This window comes from Hoplias malabaricus, chromosome 11 (assembly GCF_029633855.1).
Source record: "Hoplias malabaricus isolate fHopMal1 chromosome 11, fHopMal1.hap1, whole genome shotgun sequence".
Classification (NCBI taxonomy): domain Eukaryota; kingdom Metazoa; phylum Chordata; class Actinopteri; order Characiformes; family Erythrinidae; genus Hoplias; species Hoplias malabaricus.
The window spans coordinates 8,915,327-8,933,774 of record NC_089810.1 but is presented as its reverse complement, the minus strand read 5'-3'; the positions used below and the strand labels follow the sequence as shown (position 1 = coordinate 8,933,774).

The 18,448-nt window shown below is 43.5% G+C and overlaps 1 protein-coding gene across 1 annotated transcript; it reads right to left on the bottom strand.

Moving 5' to 3' along the window:
* Positions 1-854: 854 nt before the first annotated feature.
* Positions 855-18,360, bottom strand: map2k1 (mitogen-activated protein kinase kinase 1). The gene is made up of 11 exons (XM_066685365.1): positions 18,043-18,360; positions 9,006-9,216; positions 6,800-6,946; positions 6,297-6,374; positions 6,026-6,077; positions 5,820-5,944; positions 3,921-4,128; positions 3,654-3,718; positions 3,478-3,536; positions 3,125-3,170; positions 855-2,997 (listed from the first exon to the last, which is right to left on the bottom strand). The coding sequence occupies exons 1-11, from the start codon at positions 18,123-18,125 to the stop codon at positions 2,884-2,886; spliced, it is 1,188 nt and encodes a 395-aa protein (XP_066541462.1). The 5' UTR covers positions 18,126-18,360; the 3' UTR covers positions 855-2,883.
* Positions 18,361-18,448: the final 88 nt, after the last annotated feature.

Below are 18,448 nucleotides of genomic sequence, written 5' to 3'. Positions count from 1 at the left end.
TGATGTCACTGGCCACCTTGTCTGGGGACATCTATTTAAAAATAAACACTTAGAAATTTGCCATAACACATACACTATAGTCAAAATTTGATAAACTGCTCATCCAACATTTATTTCTGAAGTCAAGTGTATAAAGGTTTGATCCCTGGGTTCTTATGCTCAGATAAAGATTTGATGGCATCAGACCATGCAAATATTAGAGATCAGGTGCTCTTGTGTTTGCATAACAAACCTCCTGTAACTCGTCCCGAGGCTCAGTTGGAGCTCCATCTACAGGATGATGTTCATAGCTGCCTTACTCAAGGAGGTGAGCTCATTGTTCTGATCAGCAGTGTCTGGGTTTTTAAATCTATGATCATTGAGTCCTGTCCTGATACTTGAATTTGGGAAAATGTGATAAGGACTACTGCTTCACACTTCACTACTATAGCATTTTAAATTCCACACCAATCAATTGAAAATGGCTTCTTATCAGAGCTTCTGTCATATTCTGCTAATGTTATTAAAATCTGAAGGGAACGCTGAAGAAATCACATGGGACTAGGACTGGAAATGTGCACTCTTCCAAAAATTTGTGGCAAAATATAGTCCATACAGAAGGTGAATACATAATATATTTAAGGCCTACAATGCAATAATAATGGCTCACTGTGTTAATCAGAAAATCTGATCATCTATACGGCAAGTTATAAAATACTATACGGGTCATATTTTTATGAGATATTTAGTCCTTTGTAGTTTACAGCTCACACCTGTGGAATACATTTGTAATAATAACTTTGTTGTACCAAACTTAGGTTCAGTGTCTTCAAATTAAGGACCAATCAAGCCATTTCAGTTAAATAAATCATGTTTATTTTAATTTATAACAATATACATCTGCATGAGCTTTTTCAACTGACATTCATAGATCTGCACAAACTTTACACTTGAAATAAAGAGGAAAGGCAAGGAAGAGAGTATTAAAGCAGTACAATGTTTATGTACTTTAGCCAGGACTGCTTTTAGACATGAGCTTTGGTGTCAAAAGCAAAAGATATGGCAGTAAAATACCTGGAGAAGGAAACGGACTATGGCTGAGACCAAGGTGAACGGTCATCCATTGTTTTTGCAATTTACAATAATTTTAAAATGAACACTTCTCAACATTTTCAAACAATACTTACACTTTCAGCAATGCACAGCAAACCTAAAAATCTGGTTATAAAAACGGTTCTTCCGCAGTAATGCTGGCCACAACAGTACGCTTACACAGGCAGTGATACAGAAAGGCTAATAGCAGAAGAGAAATAATAATAATTAGAAGAAGAAGAAGAAGAAGAAAAAACAAACCTCTGCCACTCCAGTTCGGATGACATTCATATCTATATCATAGCAACACATTAACAAATGATACCGAGTGTCTGATTTAAAGAAATATAATGCAAATCTGATGTGAGCCTGTGTAAAAATAGCCTTGGTTGTTCACTTTTTAACGACTTGCTCAGAGCGAGTTCCTGCAGTTTCGGCATGCAGTTGATGGCTTTTCTGTTCCCGGGAGAGCAGCAAGGAATTCTCAGGCCCTGGGACAAAACAATTTAGCTGGGATCCACTAACTGTTTACCCCAGAAGAAAAGGCCTGTTTTCTGAAGCATCCAGCAGCACCGTCTATTCCCACTGAGAGAATGTTTAGGGTGCCACCAAGATGTAGAACATGTGAAGAAGCAGCAGTTCTTTTTCAGTGGTTTAAAATACATTAGGATGGAGCCTAACCTGGAATACATTGGTGTACTCTGAAATTGTGTGTTCAAGAGTTCTCTTCTCTTTATAGTGCACTGCTTGGGGCTTATATAAGTATTAAATGTTATATTTATTCACCTTCTGCCAAAGCTTCGTCCTGTCCAGCCAGCTTTACCCACTCTTCTGAACGTACATTCACTCACGCCACAGTCTCCAGTTAACAATTACTGATTTATTTGGCTTCAAAATTAATTCGTTCATTTTCCCTAACTGCTTTGCCTCCTAAGTTCGTCTCAGGGAGCCACACACGCTCACGCTTCTGAGCACTTCCCAACACCCAGTCCACCTATCCACACATGTTTTTAGACTGTGACACATGGAGAACACAAAGACAGAAACCCAAAGCAGGGTTGGAACCTACATCTCCAGGATTCTGGAGCAGCGTGAGAGAGACACAACTACGTTGCTCTCACTGCAGAAGTTTACTTTAACGTCCTAAGAAGTGCACTATGTAGGGAGCAGGGAGTTTTGGAATAGATTGATAATTTGTGCCTCCAATCAGAGCTCCTTTCTACAGAAAACTATTTCTGAGGTCCTCTCTCTTCTTTAGATGGAACCTATGAAATCATTTGAACGGTGAAGTGTATAAAAGTGGCTGTTTCTTGGTTAAAACAGCAGCACGCTTTTATAAACCTCAGAACGGTGTTAGACGAGGCAGTGATTGGCTACTGAACTGATTGGCAAATTGCGTTGGAATTGGAAACCCACATAAAGTAACTGTGACTGTGTAGGGGACTGTACAAAGGTCAGAGACAAAAGTCAAAATGACCATTAAATAACACTTAGTTAAGTATGTTAATGATCTTTTTCTGTTCTTTTAAAGATGAAAAGAAAGCTGTAAGTACTGTTCATCTGATGGTGACCGTTCTGTGGGTCTTCTTGCATGGTTGTTAGGAGTCTGTTAGGAGTTTACCATCTGCAACTGGAATGTTTTCTATAAAATGTTCTCAGAGAAACAGAAAAACAAATCACTGTTCCTAATGGCTGTTTTGACTTGAAAATTAAATAAGCATATGATGGTCTCTGACCTCTGCACAGTCTGTGTGCGTTTGTGTGTGTGTGTGTGTGTGTGTGTGTGTGTAGCTTAGGCATGTGGAGACTCTCTCACATCCCCACACTGTGTGTCGGAGTCCCTGGCTGATTTAAACCAATGGTGGTGCACAACCATCCAGCAAAGTCCACTTCTTCTGCTTCCGACTTCTTTATGAAGGGGTGGACCTATAAACAACATTAGAGCGATGTGTAAAGGTGAGTTAGGTTTTATCTAAGGAGGACTTATCTGTACATTAAATTAAATATATGTACATATAAATAATAATAATAAAGAAAGAGTGAAGTGTCCCACCATGAGTTGTTTGAGATCTGCCCTCTCTGCTGGATTTTTTATCAGGCTAAAAAACAAAAAGATAATGTGTTACTGATGCAAAATATTGTACTGGGGCCCTTATGGAGCACTGATTGAGTGAATACGTGAGGGAGTGAGTTAAAAGCTAAGCCCTTGAAGTGAGTTGCGTCTAAAGCATAATTTACCTGGACCTATGCATTCTTAGCTACGAGCCTGGTGTTCACATTTGAGCCACTAGATGGCACACCCAGCTTTGAAGCACTGATGGATCAAATCTCACAATACATACTGTACTCCAGCGTTGTGAAAGCAGACCTACTGTCCATTACAAGCAACCCACAGTTGTCTCTTACCATTTGTTAACAAAATCTTGAAATTCGGTGCCAAAGATGCTTGGCAGCTTCGGCGGTGGCTGAAAATAAAACAACGATAGAGTTACGCAAGTGAGGCCTGCTGTCAAATCCACATCTTAATGCAATTAGAGGCACACAATGGCCTGGAGGTCCAGCTGAAACAGCTAAATACGTACCTCGTTGACAATGTAGTCAAGCAGTTCAAAGATGGCCATCGGGGGTCTACTGTCAGGACCATATGCTGAAAAACAAGAAGGAAATGTGGGGATGTTTCTTAAACCAGCCCCGCACTCATGTAGAAAGCCAGAACTTGTGAATGGAATGTAGCTCAGTAGAGCCTCTACAATCCTGCAAACCAACGTAAGTGTTAATATCCACCACTGACACAAGTGAGCACTGAGAAATCCCAGATGGTGCTTGGTTATGTGGTGGGAGGCACTCACAGCTCCCGGGCCGACCTGGAGGCCTGGGCTTTGGGGAGCTTTCGCTGGACGAGGGGTCTCCTTCCATAGGAAGGCCGAAGATCTGCTCCAGCTCTTTAGCGTCAGGCGGTGGGATGGGGAAGCGTCCGATGGCCATCTCTACCAGCGAAAGACCCATGCTCCAGATATCGGACTGGACCGAGTAATGAGTGCCCTGCAGACGCTCCGGCTGGTGAGAGAGACACGGAGAGAGATAGAGAATGGTACAGAGACAGCAAGAGAGAGGAAATGAGTCTGAGCCAGCTGGAAAACCCATGACAAGAAACAGTTCAAACAAACAGACAAAACTAATGAGATACTACAAGAACTCAAGCATCCAGCTGAGAAGTTTGACCGCCTGCAGACTGCCCACAAGAGGTTTCTAACAGTGGTGGTGGTTTATAAAGAACTGAATATAAAAATGATACAGTTACAGTAGTGAGTCTATAGCTAAACTGTATTTCACACAACTGTGGAAACCTCCGAGACCTGAAAGTCTGTTCGTTGTTATACTTATTTCAGGAGGTGATTAGATATGCGTCTACAAGCATAAGGAAACTCAAAGGAAAATAAAAATAAAAGGAGTGCACAAAACTAGAATGTGTTCAGTGGACTACAACAACGCATCAGTCTCACATCAGGAGATGAGCTCCGCCCCTCGTTGCTGTTGTATGTTTAGCTGAACCTATGTGTGCTTTTAGGTCATTTACACCTTTATTTGCTACACAAAACATGGAAATTACTTTTTTAATTCATCCGAGAACTTACATTTACGTTTCGGCATAGCTGCTCGAGATGAGGGTGGGTACATGAGCTTTGCCTGACGTAAACAAGGACTACTGACGTGCAGACTGACCAATTAAATGTTTACAGAGAAGGTTATCGACCAATTACGGTAGCTCTACAGTCAGACCGTCCAATCAGAAGATTTTAGGCTACTTCACCACGCCCCCTTCTCGCTCACACGAACCAATCGGAGTAGGGGAGGGCGGGACTAGTTTGTGAACGAAACTTCTCGAAGTTCTATGTAAGCTCAGGACGTTTGTGAAATTCCGCCCGGACATTTCTTTTAAGTCTAAAAAAGAGGACATGTCCGGGTAAAAGAGGACGTCTGGTCACCCTATGCACCACCCGACCATCCACATGATGTTCAAAAAATTTGATTCATCAGACCAGGCCTTTTTCCATGGCTCCACAGTCCACATTTTTAAAGCTTATGAACCCAATGTAGGCACTTTCTGCTGTGGACAGGGGTCTGACTGATCTACAGCCAGGCAGACATACGTTTCAAGCTGTGATGCACTATCAGAGCCAGCTTTCAATATTTCAGCAATGGCTGAAGTAGCTTTTCTTGGGCACCAGGCGGGCCGGCCTTCAGTCCTCAAGTGCTTCAATGAGCTTTGGATGTGTTATTTCTCAAGACAGAAATAAAAGAAAATGGAAATGACTCACTTTATGTGATTCACTTTATTTAATGACTCACTAAAGATGATTCACTATAGACTCAGCAGATATGTTCTGAAATATTAGGCAACCAAAACTAGAAAATCTTCATAAATAATCTATAAAATGTAAATGTTTAAATACTGCAGAGAGTACAGTTCCACTGTTCTTTATCTGACACATGGCATTGGCGATGGTGACCGAAAGCTCATGTGCATCTGCTCCAGAGCTTCCCATTTGTGCACAGCTGAATATATGGGTGCAACTGAACTTGGCTCTCTACTTAATTTTCAGACATGTGGTGTATCAAGAAGAGTTCTAACAGGTATGGAATGTTTCACATTAATGAGCACTGCCGGCACACAGCTAGGAAAAAAGAGGCGGGTTTACTTTACATAGCTTTCCAGGAATTTGATTTACAAGGGAAATGTGACTCACAGACATGTAGGATCTGGTGCCCACAAATGAGTTGGCCATGGAATCAATAAGCTGGCCACTCACGCCAAAGTCGCACAGTTTAATCTCACCGCGAGAGTTCACCAGGATGTTGGACGGCTTCACGTCTGCGAAAGAGTGACAATCTCAAGTCACTTTAATAGGGAAACTAACAGAAGGGGAAAAAATGGTAGCAGTAACTCGCTCACCTCTGTGCATAATTTTGTGTTTCTCTCTGAGGTAGGACAAACCTTTTATCACCTGAAAGCAGAGAGGCAGGGTGTAGCATGTTATTATCAAGGGTCTAGCCCATGCTATAATCTGCAATTTCGCTTACTTAGGATATAGCCTTTAATTTCTCTGATTAAGGGCACAGCCCACAGGATAGCCTGCAATTCCTCTGCAATCTGTCTGGAGCCTTTCCAACCACTTAATTCAAATGCAACTGTTTGCAAGAGAGGGGGAAACTGTGGTACCAACCGCAATGCTAACTTTGCCCAATATTTGCTCTGGAATCTTGCCTGCTTTCTTCAGGGACTGGTCCAAGGAGCCACCATCCTGCATTAGGAAATTAGTTCACATTCACTACATTCATTTCCTTTAGTTTTAATGAAAACACAATGTAAAAAATGATTTGCATTAGAGACTAAATAAATGTAGTGTATAAAAACGTCTATTGGGGCATTCCTCCATTTGTAAAACCATCTTCATGTTTGTTGCTTTTAAACTTGCCAGTGGCGTTTTAGTTGGTTTAATAATGAATGACCCAAATTAATTTATGCTGATTCACATTAAAATGTATTTCTTTATATATGTGAAGATCTGAGGTGGTGGTCTGACTGTGAAGTTGCGCTGTGAGATTACTCAAGACGAAGTTATTCCTTCTGCATAATCTCTGAATATATGGGTTTTTAATAGCACTTATGTTTTTCTACTAATCTGAGTGGTGTGTATGTGTGTGTATGAGTAGTTGGGAGTTGTACCATGTGCTCCATACAGATGCTGATCTCTCCGTCGCTGTAGAAGGCCCCGTAGAAGCCGACGATGTAAGGCGAGTTACACTCGTGCAGAACCTGCAGCTCCCGTATGATCTGGTTCCTGATGGCTGGCTTGATCTCCAGGTGGATGAGCTGAGGAATCACACAAGGGCGATGGAAAATGTAGCTCTGTGATGTTTGCTGCATGATATCAGCTCAAGGGCTTTAACAGGAATGCGTGCAGATCTGCATGCAGCTCAGTCAAGTACATACAGTGTGTGGTCTTCTCAGCCGTGTTCACACACTGTCGTTACAAACCAACACCATTTTTATTATACTTTACATTTAATGAGACACACTGAGATCTCACTGCTGTCATAAAGTGCTCCCTGGACACAATCCATATTCAGAGAGAAGAACGTGGAATGTAACATGGGCGCGTGCTCTATAAAAAGACATGATGAAATAAAAAATCAATTTTTTCCAGAGATATTGGCGAACAGGGGACAGCACAGCTTTGTTTAGAGGCTGCTACTCAGAAAACCACTGGAGATAATGTTATCTTTGTGCAGCGACAGTGAGGAGATGTAAAATCTGTTTAAAGTTATATTCCTCTACCAGACCATTATATTACTGATTACAGTGGACACAAATTTTGACATTTTCCTGCTCATTAGCAACAACTTTAAGAGAATCCATGGAATTGTGAGGAACTGTACTAAAAGTATCATCAAAGGCAGCGATTGGGACAAATGTTGACCTTACACCAACTAACTCTTAAAGGCAAAGCACCACTTAATGGACCTCCATGAATATTTCACATTATTTTAGTTACTGACAGATATAAGTATGAATTAAAATGAAAACAGCAGCTTAATTTGCTTTAAAACTTGAACGCAACCGTGACGTCACTGGTGGACAACAGCTGAACAACGCCGCGGTAAAACACCGTTATGACTGACTGTTATGACAGTATCTAGCTAAATAACCAACATTATTCATGACAATAGCCTAGCAATAAGCTAAACTCAAATGTAGAGGTACCGTTATTCTTGTAAATGTGATCGAAGTCGAACTCGAATTCATCCGACACTATAAACCTCCGTAATGCAGCTACGTAGCCGAGTATAATCTGAGACACCGAGTTTAGCGAGTCAAGCTAACGTTAACTAACACCAACTAAAACAGGCGAAGTGAGTGTCCTTACCCTGTTTACCTCCATGTTACAGAGGCTCTTGAACACCTTTCGTTGGTGTCCTTACATGCCCATATTGTTGGAAAAGCGCCAGTGAAATGAGCTACAGATAACGGAGTGAGCGGATGGTCCTTTCCAAAGTGTCCGTTTAAAGTGGACAAATGTAGTCCATTTTCTGGATGTTTTGGGATCTTTGGGCCATTTGTTCACAGATGTCCCACTGTACATTGAATGATTGCAGCCAAAAACAACACACCTTTTCGTCATTTTGCATTAAATTAAGTGCAGCTTCTAGAGTTGTTGTCCACCATCTACGTCACAGGCAAGACGCCTATTAGAGTTTCCCAACACCGTTGTCTTTTAAACCTTATTCCTTCAATTAGTAAGAAATAACATGTTTCAGCTCAGCTTCAAATAACAAGCCAATCTCTTCAGAAGAACTGAGAAAAGGACTGTAAATTCCTGCATTTAATAAAAATACTATGCGCACCACTACAGATAACAGCCTCTACTTGCCATCGTACCCCAGCGGCTGGAGACTCAACTGGCTCCTAGAGGTTGGTGTTTATTATAGTAATTACTATAGCCAATATTCCTTCATTTACAGTAATTGTGTAAGTATCTACTCTATGTTTTATTCAGTTAACATTCAACCATTTTTATTTACGTACTAATTCCTTTTTAAATTCCATTCTTTTTTTTTTGGTGTGTTGCTTTCTGACTGTGTTCATATCTGGCTTTGTTAAAATCATCAATATTGACGAAGCAGACAGACGCAGAAAACTGCCACAGTCCTAGAGGTTACTTAGGTACTTTCAGTTCAGTATTCAGTATTAAGTAGTATGTTGTGCTTCTATATTTGTTTTCTACTCTAGTTACTTTTGAGTCATTACTTTATGCAGGTTACAGTACTTTTACTTAAAATTGGATTTATGCTACTCCACCCACCTCTGTCTGTTCTATAATCATAATCATAGTCATATATAGAGCACATGCAATAGATTTCTCTGCATCTACCTTCCTGGCCATAATGAGTCCGGAGGGTCTATGGGAAACCTTGAAAACCACTCCACCGTTTCCAGCGCCCAGCTCACAAATCTTCTCAAAGTCATCGTCCTTCAACTCGCCAACTTTCTGCTTCTGCGTGAGGAAGGCCTCCAGACGCTTCTTCTGCTGCTCGTCCAGCTCCAGCTCCTCTAGCTTCTTCTGCAGAGCTTCCAGGTTTGTTCTACATAAAGACACACACACACACACACACATATGCAATTTACAGTGAAGAGAAAAAGTTGCAGTGGAAAAAAAAAGTATGAAGAAAAAGGCCTGTCGTGCTTTGGCATCCTCCAAGCTCATCCATATTTTTAGCTCAGCAGCTGAACACAGAGAGTGGAGAGAATGAATAGCCTCCAAACTGCAGGACCAAAAACAGAAAAGTCATGTACTGTAACCTAAACCATGAAATCCAGGAGGAACTGTGGAATTTGCATTGAGTCACTGTGCTGTACAGTATATTTGCAGGTTATGACATCACTGTCCTGAGCTGTGCTTGTTTTTATGCACGTACTCAAAAGACCTGTCTGTAGAAGCCATGGGAATTTCCTCACTTGGGATCAATGGAAACGGACATTAATAACAATTCAGGAACATGCTCTAACTTTCAGCCAAGAAAAATGTACGACTACGGAAAAGTCCGTTGTACACAGTATGGCTCAAATAAATGTGAGTGTATTTGTGTGTGTGTGTGTGTGTGTAGTTAACTCTAGTTAGTGGACACCCAGAACTCTGCTTGAGGAAGCTGGTTGTTCCTATGAGTGCGTGTGCCTCTCCTTTGGCTCTGTTGTCATGGTGATGCATTTCCTTAGCTTTCCGTTTGTGGAATGAACCTCCCTGACCCTCTTATTCTCCATCTCTTCTTCCTCTCCTCCCATCGCTGCCTCTTCCTTTTTCTCAGAGCTGCAGCCTAAATCCTTAAAGGAAATATTCACCCAGAATCACAGCTTATAATGAGTGCAGGCTGTGGGTCAGCAGTGTGCAGTAGTAATCTTCTCACGCTGTGTTTATCTGTTCATAGTCATTTTAGCATGTAGCAGTTCCCAAACATTAGCTCTGTTTAGACTGTTGTCAAATCGTTAGACGTAAAACTAAGTTTTAAAGCATTTTTGTTGTGTAACATTTATTTGTAATTCAAATTTCACACACTGTGTTATTTTATGGCAACAGTTGTGCATAGCGGGGCGGCACGGTGGTGTAGCAGGTAGTGTCAGAGTCACACAGCTCCAGGGACCTGGAAGTTGTGGGTATGAGTCCCGCTCCGGGTGACTGTCTGTGAGGAGTGTGGTGTGTTCTCTCTGTGTCTGCGTGTGTTTCCTCCGGGTGACTGTCTGTGAGGAGTGTGGTGTGTTCTCTCTGTGTTCGCGTGTGTTTCCTCCGGGTGACTGTCTGTGAGGAGTGTGGTGTGTTCTCCCTGTGTCTGCGTGGGTTTCCTCCGGGTGACTGTCTGTGAGGAGTGTGGTGTGTTCTCCTTGTGTCTGCGTGGGTTTCCTCCAGGTGACTGTCTGTGAGGAGTGTGGTGTGTTCTCCCTGTGTCTGCGTGGGTTTCCTCCGGGTGACTGTCTGTGAGGAGTGTGGTGTGTTCTCCCTGTGTCTGCGTGGGATTCCTCCGGTCGACTGTCTGTGAGGAGTGTGGTGTGTTCTCCCTGTGTCTGCGTGGGTTTCCTCCGGGTGACTGTCTGTGAGGAGTGTGGTGTGTTCTCTCTGTGTTTGCGTGTGTTTCCTCCGGGTGACTGTCTGTGAGGAGTGTGGTGTGTTCTCCCTGTGTCTGCGTGGGTTTCCTCCGGGTGACTGTCTGTGAGGAGTGTGGTGTGTTCTCCCTGTGTCTGCGTGGGTTTCCTCCGGGTGACTGTCTGTGAGGAGTGTGGTGTGTTCTCCCTGTGTCTGCGTGGGTTTCCTCCGGGTGACTGTCTGTGAGGAGTGTGGTGTGTTCTCCCTGTGTCTGCGTGGGTTTCCTCTGGGTGACTGTCTGTGAGGAGTGTGGTGTGTTCTCCCTGTGTCTGTGTGGGTTTCCTCCGGGTGACTGTCTGTGAGAAGTGTGGTGTGTTCTCCCAGTGTCTGCGTGGGTTTCCTCCGGGTGACTGTCTGTGAGAAGTGTAGTGTGTTCTCCCAGTGTCTGCGTGGGTTTCCTCCGGGTGACTGTCTGTGAGAAGTGTAGTGTGTTCTCCCAGTGTCTGCGTGGGTTTCCTCCGGGTGACTGTCTGTGAGAAGTGTGGTGTGTTCTCCCAGTGTCTGCGTGGGTTTCCTCCGGGTGCTCCGTTTTCCTCCCATGGTCCAAAAACACACTTTGGTAGGTGAATTTGTGACTCAAATGTGTCCATAAGTGTGTATGTACGACCCTGTGAAGGTCTGGCACCCCCTCCAGGGTGTGATTCTGCCTTGCGCCCAATGAGTCCAGGTAGGCTCTGGACCCACCGCGACCCTGAACTGGATAAGGGTTACAGATAATGAATGAGTGTGTTGTGAATAGCATTAAAAATGTCAATTGTCTTTTAGCTCAAATACTTAAGTAATTGGAAAATATCAGGTGAGAAGAATATATTTCTCACTGCGTGCTTTAAGGAAAAAGTGCTGCACAAACATGTGCATTTGTTCTGCTCTTGGAGATAATATTGTATCCAAAAGTACAGGTCAGTTTTTATTAAGATGATTTAAAGACAGTGATTTAAATTTTGTAATTGTGGACATAGCATAATTATACTTATTTTGATAATAAAACAACCATTGTTGTATTTTAAGTACTCAACAGTTACAGTAAAATGACAAACGTGGGAGAAAGTGGATTATGAACAAAAAATTTTGTTACACAAAAATGCTTTGAAACATATTTGAACACGTAATTTATTAACTGTCCCCCTATATTTCATTACTGTTATTTTGGACCTCTCTTGGCACTCTACCCAATGTTGAGCTGTGGGCTAAAGCTTGCTTCTATGTAACACTGTTAAACATCATACACATGGAAGGCCTTTTCATGCTACATTAATTAAACATTAAAAAATACACTATATAAAAAATATATTCAAACAATATTTTAGACCGATTTGAGAGGTGTGCTCCTGCTTTCCTCGGTGCTGTGCTCCTGGAGCAGGTACTGAAAGTGCTTTGGTGCCATAGAGGCTCCATACAGCAGTGACAAATTTCACATCGTTATGAAAGAAAAACCATGTGAAGCAGAGAGCTCTGAAAACCCCAGTCTCAAGGACCCCCAGCTTTTCAGATGTAAAATATGTTTTCCCACTAGTGGCCAAGTCTCAGCAGCAGCAGCACCACCACAGAGCTACTCTCTCACTTACATTTACATCAAAATATCCCTTGGAATATGAAATCAGAGGGTTTTTTTTTTATTTCTGTATTTAGACCAAAAGCACCACACGAACTGATGAGGGCCTTCAAGGGTGTGGGTCACTCTAGAAGCCCCAAATCTCTGTTCCTCTCTCTCTCTCTCTCTCTCTCTCTCTACCCCCTCCACCACCCACAGCAGTGTAAGGGTTAAGTGCTCTCTTTTTCACCAACACAGCCTCCATAACCATGGAGACCAGGCCTCAGCGTGTGCGCGTGAGGGAGAGTGAGAGAGAAGTAGAGTGAGGGAGTGAAAGAGCGCGTGGGTGGCGTGGGCGATGTGTGAAGAGGAGGCAAAAACTGCACATGCTGCACGTGGGAGAGTTCACAGCAACGGCCATCGCGCTCACGCACGCTCGAGCAAGACGTGAGCTTGCACACTAGGCATGCAGCAAAGTGTATCAATAACAAGAACAGAGGAGACCAAACCCATCTTCTGGTTAAAAGGTCATTCCTTTGGTGGAATTACAGCTCATAAAGAAGTAAGCCAGTCCTATGCATTGGAAATTAAATGTCCACGATTCCAAACCATGGACTCAGGACTGTGAAAAACTGCCACAGCCGGCACAGCTTAGTGCCTGGTACCCTGCTGGACTGCTCATATGAGCTCCACATTCACTGTGTTTATACATCCAGCACCCATTAGCATAGGACCATAAACCTGTGAGGTTCTCAACTTTGTGTGATAATTTTGGTTAAAATTTAAATAAAAAGGGAGGGATGAGAGCAACTTGGAAAATAGTGATTTGTGCTTTTATACGTACATTTAGGGATCTGAAGCACCTACCAACCCACAAACAATAAAATAAAATAATCCAGTCGGTTTTGTGTAGTAAAAAGTAAAAAACGAAAGCTGAGAAATAAGAGAATCAAGCAAAAGCCAGGAAAAAGAGAGCACACAAATAAAAGAACTCAGCAATAACAGAGAAAGAGAGAGCAAAATGGAGAAGAAATAATGGAGAAGACGAGTGGAGAAATAAGATAACAGAGCCAAAACAGAGAAAATGTGAGCAGAAGAAAAAGAGAACCATGGAAAAATGGCTAAAACGAAATCTTCTCATTGTTTGCTCAGGCTGATGTGAGCTGTGGCTCATTATCTTTTAAAAGAAACAGAAGCTTCAACAAATCATTCTGCACTTCTCTGTTTAGACACATTACGAATGGTGCTGTTTTGCTTGGTCTTTGTGGTATTTTAACCAAGGCATGTCACTGATATTTCAATAAGAACCCAGAGTTCAACTGTGGAATAACATTCATTCATTCATTCATTCATTATCTGTAACCGCTTATCAAGTTCAGGGTCACAGTGGGTCCAGAGCCTACCTGGAATCATTGGGCGCAAGGCAGGAATACACCCTGGAGGGGGCGCCAATCATTCACTGAGGTGACATACACACACACACACACACACACACATTCACTCACACCGTCACACTTTTTTTTGAGTAGCCAATCCACCTACCAACATTTTTTTGACCATGGGAGGAAACCGGTGCACCCGGAGGTAACCCACGCAGACACAGGGAGAACACACCACACTCCTCACAGACAGTCACCCGGAGGAAACCCACGCAGACACAGGGAGAACACACCACACTCCTCACAGACAGTCACCCGGAGGAAACCCACGCAGACACAAGGAGAACACACCACACTCCTCACAGACAGTCACCGGGAGGAAACCCACGCAGACACAAGGAGAACACACCACACTCCTCACAGACAATCACCGGGAGGAAACCCACGCAGACACAGGGAGAACAAACCACACTCCTCACAGACAGTCACCCGGAGGAAACCCATGCAGACACAGGGAGAACACACCAAACTCCTCACAGACAGTCACTCGGAGCGGGACTTGGACCCACAACCACCAGGTCCCTGGAGCTGTGTGACTGCGACACCTACCTGCTGCGCCACCATGCCGCCCAGTAAAAAAACAGTTTGTAATGAAGGGGGGCGGCACGGTGGCACAACAGGTAGTGTCACTGTCACACAGCTCCAGGGTCCTGGGGTTGTGGATTTGAGCACTGCTCTGTGTGACATTCTGTGAGGAGTTTGGTGTGTTCTCCCTGTGTCTGCGTGGGTTTCCTCCAAGAGTTCTGATTAACTCAGACCCCCAAAATCTATGGACAATAATAAAACATTGTAGGATACAATCTTACATGAAAACCATTGTAATATTTTGTTTCAAGCTTCATATTGTATTTCATAAATTATCCTGGTGTCAGGTAGCTTTTCTATGTCTGTTACAGGGAGAATGTGGACCTGTTTGGAGCTGGAACGTGAGCTGAGGTCGGGCAGGGTTAAACCGCAGACAGGTACACATTCCTCTGAGGCATAGAGCAGGTCGCACCAAGCCTGGGTCATTGGTTAATAATTTACCATGCCCTTATAGCCACCCGCCTGCTTATCTGTGTGTGGTCCGGCGTCGCTCCCACACAGATTTAGTGGCAGTGTGGACAGGTGGGGCAGCATCACTTTTTCCTATCATGTCTTACCATTATTAAATATTACTATTGTTATTAGTCAGACAGAGACAGAGCAGTGCTGCTGTAAACACTGTGTCCACTCACTGTCCACACTGCTTTGTAGATATGAAGTCAAAGACAGTAGCTCATCTGTTAAAACTTCAAGCAGCACTGCTGTGTCTGATCCACTTGTACCAGCACAACACACTAACACACCACCACAATAATACCAGGTCTGGGGTGGTCCTGTGGGGGTCCTGATCATTAGAGATCATTGGGAAAGGTGGCATAAGTCTTTATACAGTCTGTAATTGTAGATTCTCTATGGCATTGGTAGTGCTCTATGCATAATGTGTGTGTTTTTGTTTGTCCGTATTTACCATTCAGAAATATATTTTTAAATTAGATTTACAGCTAGGTTAAGATGTGTTAATTACATGCATTATACCTGGAAATACGTATGACCCCACATCCTGAAACTGTATGTAAATATGTGTATAATGGCTTTAGTTTCCCAAAGCACACAGAAAAACGCAGAACAAAAAAGCTACAAGAATGACTCACCACCGCAAGTATATTTGGGTTTTGGAGGTGGTGGACATAGAAAAGAGAAGTGTGCAGCTCCTTTAATGCAAGTAGATCCAAAGCTTCACTCACTGACACCAAAGCCCATATAAGAATGGGTTTGTCATGCTTATTAAAGCCTGATAATGAAAAAAGTAGACACTGTCAGATAAATAACAGCCCGCTGTTCGGATGACTGCTACCACATAACGGCATTAGTGAGCCGGAAAGAGGACTTACTGAAACCCCAGCCCCCCCTTTGGCCAGTTGTGACTTCCAGTTTCTCTTACTCCCCCCGGGAAGAGGCATTCCACAAAGCCTCTCTCTATAAAACTGGCTTCCGCAAGCTTGAATCATAGCTCCACAGACGTGCATTCCAAAGCCGGCTCGCCACAACCTGTCCGGGCCTCACTGAAAGAATGTGCTCTGCGCTTTTGTCACACTGAACAAGGCAGCCCCACAAATACACTGTTCTTCAGTACTGTGAGTTACAGGTTGCTGCCCTACCGTGGCTCTTAAGTGGTTTGATGCTGCACACTATATTGATGATCCCAGCAAGAAGTATGCCACATCTTTGGGGATTTAAGCCCTGGACTGAGTACGTCATACCTGTAGAAGCAGCAGTAGTTTGTGTGTGAACTTGCCCGGCTTGTATCTAAACCGCACATATTCAGTGAGTGAAATAGAATGGCTGTCTGTTAAATTTCCACTGGTTAAAACTGTTCTAATATGTTATATGTCCCCATTAATGAAACGAACATATGACTAACTGAGGTTTAGAGACAACTACACCTTTCTCATGCAGTGTGCATTAATAGTACTTCCTCCCTAGGCTCATTTCAATTACTCTCTAATCATATTATCAAGCTATCTAACCTGTAACCACTGCTTTTTCATATGTGAACACAGTCAGGAATAAAGAAAATCAGGCGAAACATTACTTCCACCTACACAACCCCAGCTTACTTTGAAAGGAGGCTCAAATCTCTGCAGTGCCAAGTGTAAAACAACGCCTCTGTACCTCATCCTACACTTTTAAATCTGTAATGGACTCTCAAGGCCAAACCGTGAGAGTGAAAGAGAAGTGTCTGAGCCCTGGAGCGCCTGTGAAACAAGAGGCAATGACACGCACCACCGAGTCCAGGCTGCCAGGGTTGTGATTGGCTGTCGGAGGAAGAGGACCACTGGCCTGCCAAACCAGGGTGGCAGACAGATAGGTAGACCTCAGCGGCAGCACACAGCCTCTGAACAAACAGGCCGGCGCACAGAGCTGTGCTCTGTTTGTTTACGGCGATAGTCTCTGTAACTGATCCACCGTGATTGCATAACAACTTGAAATGAGACGATTACACTCAAACTCCAAGAAGTGGAGCAAGCTGTCACAACCATTCATTATCTCCATTTGTTCCTTGGAGTTCTGCAGACTTTGCTTGGGTTCCGGACATACTCCGCCCTCATGTTCCCTATTGACAGACCTTCGATGGGCTGTAATATCACTCTGCAGGTCTCTGCTCATATATCACTAGCTATAAACCAAAGCTGTCCACCTTACTTTTAGCTTTAAGAGGGGGGGTGGGGGTGACTGGACATGTTATTAGAAAGAAGAATCATTGCTGTGGGATGGCTGCTCTGGCCCACTGTGATAAGAGGTGCCTGCTGTGTGGGAAGAGAACTGCCATCCACCCTCCTCCACTTCTGCTTTTAGGGCTATGATGTATTATGGGAAATACTGTGATATTGAAATTGCTTAGATGCAATACAAATATAAACAACGAAACATAAATCTCCAGTGAATCCAGTCTTTCAGTGATAATATCTACCCGACTGTAGGGGTCGGTGTTAAACTCGTCACTAATGTCAGTGGTAGCAAAGAAATTAAGATGGAGCACTTACCTACCACCTTAAAGCAACATTAGGTAGGAATTGTACCCTAAAGCTACAGCTTCAAAATCACTGGGATGCTTAAATGACCTGGACTAGGAAGAAAAGAGCTTGTGTTATTGCTACAACAGGTTCAGCACTGGAGAAAGTGCACTATGTAACTTTTGGGGGCAGGTAGGAAACCACCCCTCCCTCCTTCCTTCCACATCCCCCTTGGTTTCATGACAGCGAGCCCCCGAGCAAGAACACCAAACCTTACCTAGTGTTGGTGTGTTACTGAAAGTGTCCGCTGAAAACTACATATCAGTGATTAAACAAGTCGTGCCACTCCCTACCTGATATACTTTATACACTTCCCAGCCAGCACACATTAGAGTGTCCTACACGGGTAGAACATGTGTTAGCTGGAATCAAGATGATCATGAGCTTGGTATTATGGGCTATCGGTGGGGGCCGGGTGGGTTGTGTATATGCGAGATAACTGTGCTGCTAATTTAATTCCAAAAACTGTGTTTTCAGGTGAGCTGCCCCTATTGTGTTAACCCATCACTGACCCTGGAGCACTGTTGGCATGGGCCCACTTGGGTGTGTTGGTCAGGTTACTACAACACTACAAACACAGTTTCATGACACCCCAGTGGTCATGGTGATGTGAATACAGTATTGCAAACCACTGCACTGACCAAAGCATCATTCACTTCATTTTCCTATTAGGGCTAATTTTCTGAGATAAAGCAAGCTGTACTTACTCCGTGGCTCCGGTTCCGTTTACGGCGTTTCCATCAGGAATGGGGTTGAGCTGGATCGGCTCTGGCTTCCTCCGTTTTTGCATTTTGTCCACTCTTGGAGCTTGATCTGTTTAATGGGAGATAAAGCAAGACGAGAAACCTGCAGAGCAACGAGCTGTAGAGAGAGTGATCTGAGGCATAGAGTCCTCAGCTGAACACACTCTCTGATGACACTGCCCACCAAAATCACTAAGATTAAAAGAGGTGTGAAACTCCTCACCGCGTCCCTCTCACTCCCCCGGCGCTGTTTAACCCGCTGCGCTGATGATACCGCACCGCTATGGGTGGATAGGACTGTGGAGATGGAATCATTGCGTCACGAAAATATTTACATCTGTCTTCCGGACAGCGTGGAAAACTCTGGACA

Bases quoted from the DNA above. Each gene is read 5' to 3' on its own strand.
- map2k1 (XM_066685365.1), bottom strand. From the start codon at position 18,125: ATGCAAAAACGGAGGAAGCCAGAGCCGATCCAGCTCAACCCCATTCCT. The intron at 5,945-6,025 runs GTGAGCGAGTTA...ACTCTTTCGCAG, and splicing joins ACACAAAATTATGCACAGAG to ACGTGAAGCCGTCCAACATC. The intron at 3,719-3,920 runs GTGAGTGCCTCC...CTTGTTTTTCAG, and splicing joins TCCAGGTCGGCCCGGGAGCT to CATATGGTCCTGACAGTAGA.